At 43.6% G+C, this 10,692-nt stretch overlaps 1 protein-coding gene across 4 annotated transcripts in view; it reads right to left on the bottom strand.

Annotated features, from left to right (window-relative positions):
• Window positions 1-597: 597 nt before the first annotated feature.
• N4bp2l2 (NEDD4 binding protein 2 like 2) overlaps window positions 598-10,692 on the bottom strand; it is a 72,493-nt gene continuing 62,398 nt past the window's right edge. For all 4 annotated transcript variants that reach the window (XM_075971468.1, XM_075971476.1, XM_075971486.1 and 1 more), the window contains 3 exons: window positions 7,916-9,582; window positions 4,393-4,480; window positions 598-2,925 (listed from right to left, as the gene is read on the bottom strand). In XM_075971468.1, coding sequence (XP_075827583.1) covers window positions 4,395-4,480; window positions 7,916-9,582 — 1,753 coding nt within the window. In that variant the 3' untranslated portion in view covers window positions 598-2,925; window positions 4,393-4,394. The remainder of the gene's footprint in view (window positions 2,926-4,392; window positions 4,481-7,915; window positions 9,583-10,692) is intronic.

Genomic DNA, 10,692 nt, shown 5'->3' with positions numbered 1-10,692 from the left:
AGACAGATCTCTGTGAGTTCAAGGCCAGCCTGGTCTACAAGAGCTAGTTCCAGGACAGGCTCCAAAGCTACAGAGAAACCCTGCCTCAAAAAACCAGAAAGAAAAAAAAAAGAGCAAACATTAGTGTACGTCCTGAGTGGAGGAGGGGCATGGTGCTGAAGCGCACTATCTCTGCCGTGAGATGTACATACATAAAGACTACATGCCGAGTGAGTAAATAAGAAAGACTTACTGACAAGTTCATTTTAATGTAACACGTAACTCAAAAACAAAAAGTGGACACTGGGGTGAAGGCCAGGATAGGAAGCTATGGCTGGATGAGGATGGTGGGGGCTCACAAACTGAGAGAGGTAGTGGCCATGACAGTGGGTGCATTATGTGTAAACTAAAACACACTTAAGCATGGTGAAGGTGGGGCCATGGAGAAAGGTCGGAGGTTTAGAGCATTTACTGCTCTCGCAGAGGGCCCACACTGTGGCTCACAACTATCTACAGCTCCAGTTCGAGGGATCCGATGCCTCTTCAGGCTCCCACAAGCTCCTTTATGCACGTATATACACTCATGCATACACACATAATAAATAAAATAAATAAACATTTTTTAAAGAAACAGCTAAGGTAATTATTTTATTGTATATTTCACCATTTTTAAAGATTAGATAAACAAAATGACATTTGCATTTTGGAGCCTTTTGGGATTTCATAATTCTAGAGTTGTGGCCACAGTCCAATATTTGTACACATGCTGTCATCCAAGTCTTGGAGGAATTAAAGAATTTTCTGTGCCTCATTTTCCTCTGCAAAATGAAGCTGTGACAAAGGTCTTGGCACTTGGCAGGGCAGTGTTCAAACTCTTACTGCTTGCAAATTGTCTTTCATTATTGACACAACCTATCAAGAGCAACGACTGGAGTGACTATCCATGCCAGGGCTGGTGGCCAACGAGTGCGCCCTGGAAGGACCTCTGAGGGTCAGCGCTGGGCACCCAGGCTTTTCTCAGTGGTCGGGACCATCAGTAGCAGGGCAGGAAGCAGAGATCTCCCCTGCATACAAGTGCACACCCGTCCAGACAAGATGCCGCAGGAAGGAGTCTGTTCTCAGCTCCTCTTTGCTACCCTGGTCACTCTTCTGGCATCTAGACCTGTTTGTCCTTTTAGTCCACTCTCCCTGGTTCTGCCCATCTCACCTACTTCCTGTTCTCACTCCCTGAGGTACAGCTCTTTACAGCACAAAAGTTATTAATGATCACTACAAGAATTTATGCAAATGGGTAAGCAAGTTTCCTAGCTCAATATTTTCCTCTGCCAAGATCACATGAGTTCTGTTTTGCCAGAGGGCTTTGCCCAGGAGGTGTTGAGAGGATGGAAATGGACCGTGTTAAGAGACCATTCCTTCTCAGGCACTATCCTAAGTACTTTGCACACTTATTTCATTTAATCCCCATTTAAAATCTCCACTAGAAAGTGATATTGTTAACTTATTTTTACACTTAAAAAAAACTGAGGCTGTGAGGAGATTAATTTTTTTCAGACCACATAGCAGGCCCCAGGACAGGGACACCGGAACACATTCCCAGCCTCAGCGTCTACAAAGGACTGCGGCTATCAACACGTGGCAACTGGCGCAGAGCATTGCGAAATAGGCAGAGACAGCCTTGGGACTTCTACAGCCCAGCAGGTTCTCCTTACAACCGCCTCTTCCTACATTTCTATCTGCCCTCTAAAACCTGTTTGTCAGTACATTATGACAAACCAAACCGGAAGGCTTTCTCATGTAACTGCAGTTACGCGTGCTGCTACAACCTGGGACATGCTCAGGAGAGACTGGAGCGCAGCCAGAGCGGGGTGGAGGAGTGATTTCAGAACCAAAAGAAAAAGCATGTCCTTGTCACAAAACAGTCACACTCAGCAGGGAGAAGAGACTCGCAGATGGGCCACAAAGCCAGGTTCACTGCACATTACCTGGACAGGTACCTCCTGTGTCATGCTAGAGCCACCTCACAGAGGTGAAGGGAAGCATCCCCTAACTCTGTCACACAAACCACAGGGGTCGCAAGGGGCTTACTGCTTCCCCTTAACATCAGGAACAATGTCTACTATGACAATACCCTGGGGAACAAACTGCAAGTCTTCACCCTTTCTCCAGAGCTCTCACACTCTCTTAGCACACGGATCTTCTTCTAGATGTCTCTCCAGGTCTCCACACCCCTCCTGAGCACCCACTGCTGACTTCCAGCAGAAGCAGGGAAAGAGGAAAACATTTCTACTGAATATACACATATTTCTCACTGAGAGTCAAACACAGATTATGCTTATAAATGAATTAAGATTTTCGAAAAGAGAAAACATGCCAAAACACATGTGCATTCCATTCTTATCAAGCGCAGACATGTACACACTGACAATCCCAGCAGATGTATTTACTTCATAATGTCAGATTCCGGGGAAAGTGTGATATATTTGTTTTAATGTCACTCTCAATGTCAAGTATAGCATATGACACAAGCATCTATGCAGGCTAACTCTTTTCTTGGAGCATCTGCTAATATACAATATTTACACACAACCTACAGTCCTAATTCCTAGCTCTGGTCACACATCGGTGGTGTGGGGGGATTTCTCACACACTGTGTCACCAGAATGCTCTGAAACGCATTCTGAGTAATGAAATGGGGAATAAATCTTGGGAGCAACAATCCAAGCTTTGTTGTAGTTCACAGAAAGATGTGCGACTGGAGAGAAGCATTGAACATGCAATGGCACAGACATGGTTGCCATGGTAACAACTCTTCAACTGCAATACATCTGCGCTATTACAACCAGGCGATGTCAACACTCATTTCCTCTGACCATATTGAGGTCTCTGCGATGAGAAGTACTTACAGCTCGAGGGATTTTCATTTTTACCAAGAGGCGCCTGCCTTTTCTGGAAATGATAATTGAGATACATAAATCACGATTAATTCTCATGTGCAGGCATTCCTCAGATATCAAAAGCAACATTACAAGCACAATGCCAGTCTGAACATGTTAAGCACTGCTCTCTGTGTGCATGAATGCCAACATGGCCTCCCCGAGGGCTAAGGAGAGAATTAAGCATATACCAATGAGGAGAGGGTGGTGGTGCGGTAACATGACCCCAGCACACAAGAGAGACTGGGCAGGAATATTGTTAATATTTGAGGTTAGACAGATCTACAGAGCAAGGCCCCGTCTCCAGAACAAAAAACAGAAGCTTATGAAAAGGTACGATTGGTTTTAGACATAAAACCAATCTGCTCGTAAGAAATAACTGTCACCCTTAAGCGATAGCTCTACATTTTATCATTAAACTTAATTCTTACCGTTAATTTAAAAATGTGTCCTGGGGACTTGTAGCTTTACTTACATCACTGTTAATTAATTAAACAATAAAAGGACAGCAGGGGTGGCGCACGCCTTTAATCCCAGCACTCAGGAGGCAGAGGCAGGCGGATCTCTGGGAGTTTACAGCCAGCCTGGTCTACAGAGTGAGTTCCAGGACAGCCAGGGCTGTTACACAGGGAAACTCTGTCTTTAAAAACCAAAACCAAACAAACAAACAAACAAAAAAAAAACCAAAACCAACCAACCATAAAAACAAAGCAAAACAGCTATATGCTACTCTTAGAGTCTATAGTCCAAGTTCTCCATCGGCTCCCTGCATAACGTGAGCAGTCCTAAGAACAGGGATGTTTTCCCACTGAGGACCAAAAGACCAAACCATTGATAAGATGCCTTAAATCAATCAAATATGAATCAAACCTAACTTAGGACTGGACACAGAATATACGTAATGAATGACTCTTCTAAAATGGCCACTTCAGAATGTACAGCCTTCAATATACTTTTAGAAGTAAATTTGTTTCTCTTAGGACTATTTGAAATAAAGTGTGCACGTACATACACATATTCATTTTATATTTTTTTTCCTTTTTTTTTTGTTTTTTTCAAGACAGGGTTTTCCTGTGTAGCTTTGACTGCCCTGGAACTTGCTCTATAGACCAGGGTGGCCTCAAACTCACAGAGATAGATCTCCTCTGCCTCCGGAGTGCTGGAGGTAAAGGCGTATGCCACCACCACCCTGCTCTTTCTCTAATTTTCATAAAGCAATCCCCCCAATTTATTTTTACAGAAAAGTTATCTAGGGGTGGGAGAGATGGAGCATTTATGAACACACACAGCCCTTGCAGACCTCCTGAGTTTGGTTCTCAGCACCCACCTCAGGCAGTTCACATTTGCCTATAACCCCAACTCCAGGGAGATCTGACACCTCCGGTCTCTGCAGGCACCCACATACACGTGCACATACACAAAGTTAAAAATAACAGAATTAACTACTTTGAAAATAAATCTCTGAAACCTAAACATATACCTCTATAGTGGCATCTTCCATGGCAAAGGTATTATCTTGAGTGTCTTCCAGTCAAAGGGCACCACATGGTCATCAGGTAACAAGGATTCTGTGGGCAAGAGAAGGCAGAGGACAAAAACTCATCCCAAAGTCAGAGTCTCTCTGTGAATATAAAATGTTGCAAACCTGCCATCCGAACTCCTGTGTTTAGAGTCTAATTTTGAAGGTTCTCAGAGATGGCTAAGCAGGACTTTTGTTTCAGACCTCAGGTAGTGAACAGTATTCAGACTCATTAAAAATCCTCATTATATTTGCCTATAAACGCCATCAGCCCAGATTTTACACACACACACAGCTGGAAGAGTCACAGGCACAAAACAATCTTGCTTCCCTATGATACAATGATACATACGAAACATTATAACTATAGAGTATATTCAGTCTCCTGCAAATTTCTCCTTCCACATGTGAGTGTCTGAGGAATATTCTGCACATTCTAAGAAGTTCATAAACAGGCAGGCAGTGGTGGTGCATGCCTTTAATCCAGCACTTGGGAGGTAGAGGCAGGTAGATCTCTGTGAGTTTGAGGCCACTCCACAGAGTGAGTTCCAGGACAGCCGGGGCTACACAGAGAAATCCTGTCTCCAAAAACCAAAGTAAATAAATAAAAAGTTCATAAACGACTCCAACCATTATCACAACTATAACATCCACTGGTCTTACTAAACCGCGAGCGGGACCTGTCCTGTGTTCACACAGCCCTATCTAAACCACGAGCAGGACCTGTCCTGTGTTCACACAGCCCTATCTAAACCACGAGCAGGACCTGTCCTGTGTTCACACAGCCCTATCTAAACCACAGGATCTGTCCTGTGTTCACACAGCCCTATCGTCACAGTTTGTTTCCACGTAGCCATCACACAATCCTGCATCTCATAGATCCAAATGCTACGACTCATGTGAGCTTCAGACACCAAGCCTCTTGCCCAATCTAGCCAAAAAAGTGGCCTCACAGCCTGTGCTTGGTTCCACTTTCCCTTTTTGAGCACAGCCATTTCTAAATGGAAAGGTCTATCCTTCTTCTCTTCCAGCACAGTTCTGCTCCTTGAACTGCTCGCGATTCACCTTCTCTTTCTTTTCTCTTCTCTTTTTTAGAGCCCTGACTGGCCTGGATCTCTCTATGTAGACTGGGCTGGCCTCGAACTCAGAGATCCACTGCCTCTGCCTCCCAAGTGCACAGGTGTAATTAATTTTTATATTGAAGGAACAAACAGAACCAGAATCCCTTTCTCTTCCTTTTATTTATAATAATTTATTTCATGTGCACCCGTGTTCTGCCTGTGTGAAAGTGTCAGATCCCCTGAAACTGGAATTATAAGCGGTTATGAGCTGCCACGTGGGTGCTGGGAATTGAACTTGGGTTCTCTGGAAGAACAGCCAGTACTCTTTTTGTTTTATTTTTCAAGACAGGGTTTCTCTGTAGCTTTGGAGCCTGTCCTGGAACTAGCTCTTGTGGACCAAGCTGGCCTTGAACTCACAAAGATCTGCCTGCCTCTGCCTCCCGAGTGCTGGGATTAAAAGGTGTTACCAGTGCCAGGCAAGTACTCTTAACCTCCGAGCCATCTCTCCAGCCCCTGTGAGTGAAGTTTAGTAGTGCTAAAAGAGAGTTCTTCCAGAGTGAGTTCAATTTCCAGCAATCACATGGTGACTCACAACCATCTGTAATGATGCTTCTTCTGGCATGTGTATACATAATAATAAAAAACCTTCCCTCGTGGACTATTCATTAGCCTGTCTCTATATTATCTACTTGCAGTGATTTAATCTGTATTATTCTTCTCTCCTCATTTACAAAACAAGGGAAGCTATTGATGAATTTGATAGTTTCTTTGAAAACTCCAGAGGTGAATACTTGATTATTTTGATGATGAAGATGACACTGTGTATTTAAGAGAGGAAGAAGTTTAGGATCTTTTATACTGATCATGCTGACCTGAGGCAAGAGTTACCAAGAGTTTTTAGTTAGGGGCCTCTCTGATATGCTAGTAACATCTATAGAGTTTCTCTCAGAAAAGGGATACAAAATGACACAAACATTTTGCTTATGATTTCAGAGTAGACCTTAGATCAAGATTCCTGTCTCAAACATCAATTATCAAAAGTTAAAATTAATAACAATAATAATAAACAATTGTATTTTATTTTAAAGTTTGGGCAGGTGTCTTGTTGGACATCTAGGAGCACGGCCAAAGGCATCAAGTAGTTAGATGTACTAATTCAGAGATCGTAAGTATGTAGTCAGAAGATCAAGAGTTATACTTGGTTTGCTGTGGGATCTATTCAGTTATGGGCCTGAGCTTCTGAGACAGAGTCTGTCTGGAGCATGGGGAACCTAAAGGAAAGCAGGTTGATAAGGCCCGAGACAGTGCAGCGCCGAGAGCCCCTGCTAAGTTCATCCCCTCAGGAAGCCCCAGGAGACCCGCAGGGAACAGAACACTGGCTTCTGACTTCTCAGAGCTCTGTACTCAAGGAAGTAATAGTTAATGGCAAACCTCTCTTCAGATCACTCTAGAACCTTCTCAGGCAAACTTTAACAAAGTCAACAATTTCGGCAGGTTTGCATCCCTTCATCTTTACTGCTCCTTCATGCTCGGTGTCATATCTGAGTCCCAGGACTGACAGGAGGTCACATGGCAAAGGGACATGTACAAAGTAGAAAGACAGACAGATATTTTTAAAAATATGTGTGAGGGGGCTAGAGAGACAGCTTGGTGGTTAAGAGCACTGGCTGCTCTTGCAGAGGACCCAGGTTCAGTTCATAACACCCACATGACAGCTCACAGCTGTCTCTAACTCCAGTCCCAGAAATCTGATGTCCTCTTCTGGCCTCTGTGGGCACCAGGCATGCACATGGTGCACAGATATACATGCAGGCAAAAACACCCCTGCACATAAACTAAATAAACAACGACAAAAACATGTGCATGTATATTACATCTATGCCTGGAAGTCCCGGAGGCCAGAAGAGGGCGTCAGCTCCCTTGGAACTGGAGTAGTAGATGGCTGTGAGTCACATGGATGTTGGGAACCAAACCTGGGTCCACGGCAAGAGCTGCCAGTGCTTTTAACTGCTGTGCCCTCTCTGCAGCAGAGGAACTCAGACATTTACAAAGACTGGATGCAGACAAGGGATGGCAGCGTGATAGGCCAAGCAGTGTTCACTGTGGGTTTTCACTTTCACTGCTGCAGTGATTCATAAGGTTGATACTGCATGATGTCACTAACACAGGAGAGAGCCCACGGCATAAAGTATTTACGCATATTAAACTGAACTTTTAGCTTTTTGTTTTGTTTTTGCCTTTTTTTGAGGGGGGAGCAGGATTTCTCTGTATAACAGCCCTGGCTTTCTTGGAATTCTCTTTGTAGACAGGTTGGCCTCAAACTCAGAGACTCACCTGCTTCTGCCTCCTGAGCGCTGGGATCAAAGGTGTGTGCCACTATGCCAGGCTTGGATTTTTATTTTTCATAAATAAAAACAATTTACCTATTGGAACTCCAGGAGATTCAAAATGTTTGACTGGGTGAAAGGCAAGCTCTTGTGATAATGGCCCATAGCACTGATGATTCCTGCTTATTAAATCCTGGCTGTCCTCAGCTGGTAAGCACCGCACTGGCTCCCGGCCTTCCTGTGTCTTCAGCTCTTCATCCAGCTTCTCATTTAAAAACTGAGTATCAGGGGAAATTCTCAAAGAGCAAAGAGCAGCAGGCTGGCCACTTAGAACGTCTGAGAGAATAAACCCTCCGTCGGTTAGGGTCCTCCCCATGCTTTTCTGAGATTTGAATGTCAAAAGTGCTCTTCTGTTGTTAAAAGATAGCATGCAAAAACTAGACAGATAATGTAGCATGAGAGAAGGGACAGGATTTTTATAAAAATACACAGCACACCCTACCCTGTTAAATGACAGGCGGTAAGAACAAGATTGCTGGACAATACTTCGAGGAGAATCATGAAGGGTATCAAGATAAAACCATGGCAGATGACAGTCAATGATCATTTTTTGCTTTGTCTCATCTTTATTGATCATTTTGGAAATATCTTCCTCTGCCAAAAACATGTTCAGCTCATGATGTTCTGTCAAGAGGTCACATTTCTCCTTTGCTTCAGGGTTGACAGGTGGCAAATTGCAAATCCTCCTTTGCATCCCTTGTGTACCCCTTGCTGATTCTAAGGGATGCTCCGGGGAGATCGAATGGGGGACACAGGTGCTGAAGGTATTTGTTTCTGGGTTTCTGGGTAAATCTACCATTTCAGCTTTAGGTGACAGATCTCCAAGTTGCTTCTCCATAGGTATTTCTGGGCAGTTTCCTGAGACTGCTGCTCCTTCAGAAGTGGAAACCAACTGAATCAGTTGTTCCTCACTCTCAGGACAGGTCAGTCTCTGAGATCTGTTTTTCTTGGGTCTTTGTTCATACACGAACTCATGAGGTCCTTTGGGCCAACTGCCAAAATATGGCTGACTCTTGGACCTTATCTGTAATTCTTCATCAGACAAACTAGCTGTAAAAAAAGCCCAGCAATTGCTTTTAACTCCTTGTTCCTCTCGTAAAACTTCCTCTGATATTCTGGCTCCACCATGCTCATCCAGGCGACTTTTCTCCATCTCCGTCTTCTGCGGAAATGAACATGGGGTTTTAGCAAATCTGTCCTGTGTGTCTAAGGCTGATTTATGTCTATTGCTCATATGCTTTTCCACCCTCATGCCCGAGCAGCGATCCCTCCCCACACAAGAAAGATGTTGAGTGCTTGTGTGACAAGAAGCAGAACTTCCGCTTGGTATTGATGGTAAGGTTAGGACCAGGTCCTCCTCCTCCTCAGGGAAGCAGTTCTTAGGTGTGTGGTCCAACTCAGCCATAGACACACCATTTTGGGAATTGTTTGAGATCTCTATGTTTTGCCAACTTTGCTCTTCGTTGTTATTTATATGATCTGCTTCATTCTGTAGGCTGCCAGCAAAGGGGTGCCCTGGTGCTCTCTCTGTCTCTTCAAAACCTTCCCCTTCATTCTGAGATCGACCAAGGCGTCCTGGTGCTAGGTGACCTAAGGTTGCAAGTGAGTTCTCACTAAAACTGTTGTTCCTTTTCTTTCCTTTTCTGTTTCTCTTCTGTTGGGGTTTGTCAGGCCTGTACCCACTTTTCTTCAAAACTCTTCCTCTGAAATATAAAGAACAAACAAAATGCATAACTTTTCTATGTAATATTAGCAAACTCTAAAATATCACTGTGCAAAACTACTTAGTATTTAAAGTTTTGCATACTTTGTACTGATTTACAATCACTTGTTTCTCTTGTTCACATATGATTGAGTTTATTGTAGAGAAGGGTAACAGAAATTGTGGTTAGATAAAGAAAAGAGTTGGACATACAATTAATATGGGCCTTCTATCCACAGGCCCTAGCAACCGGCTCTGGATCTGCCCAGTTCTTTTGCATCAGGAAGTTAATCTTGCAAGTTATTTCCTTGTTGTAGATCCTCTGGCATGTCTCAAAGTTCTCCCGCTGGCGGTGGCGGCGAGGCTTCTTACAGTAGCGCCATCACGTCATGACTTCAGTATGCCCATCGGTGTTGAGGATGCTGTCCAGGATCCCGTATGCACCTTCCATGCTCTCCTCCTGAACCAGCACAGTCCTGACAGTGAACTTCAGAAGTTTAGCTGTGGCCTTGTATTCCAATCTTCATTCTTCGGGACTTATAGACTTCAGCCGCAGCTCTCCTTATAATCACTTCTATTGACATCTCAAAATCTGTTGCACTAAATATTAGCACACACTCATCGCATAAGCCAATAACTTTATGAAAACCTAATATTTATATTGAAGAAAATGTTCTGTGTGTATAGAATAAATATAATATATGGTGATATTTTACATTTTAAAGGAATTGATGATTTTATTATAATCCTGTTTAGAGCCTAACAACAGTTTTCTTATAATGAAACATTTTATAATGCTTTAAGATTTGAAAGATAAGAGGCTGGAACAACCTCAGTATGGCAGGCATTTAGTGGTCTTAATGACTGGGTTATTTAGACAAAAAGACAGACAATTTAGCTGCCCCCATCACATCTTATGCAGTACTTACTAATGAGCACCTGAGTCCAGGTTTGGTGATGTATTTGGAATTGTCTGGCTAGTAGTGACCCTAAGCCAGAGGTTATGCCACTACTTTGTGAGGTGTTGGAAATATGGGAAGGCATTTGTGGTGGTCACAGTGACTGGCAATGTGTGACGACACATGGCACTGAAGCCAGTATGCTAACCATT

The sequence above is a fragment of the Microtus pennsylvanicus genome, chromosome 1, assembly GCF_037038515.1.
Source record: "Microtus pennsylvanicus isolate mMicPen1 chromosome 1, mMicPen1.hap1, whole genome shotgun sequence".
NCBI classification, from domain to species: domain Eukaryota; kingdom Metazoa; phylum Chordata; class Mammalia; order Rodentia; family Cricetidae; genus Microtus; species Microtus pennsylvanicus.
Note: the sequence above shows the minus strand (reverse complement) of the source record. Positions and strands in the feature narration are given on the sequence as shown.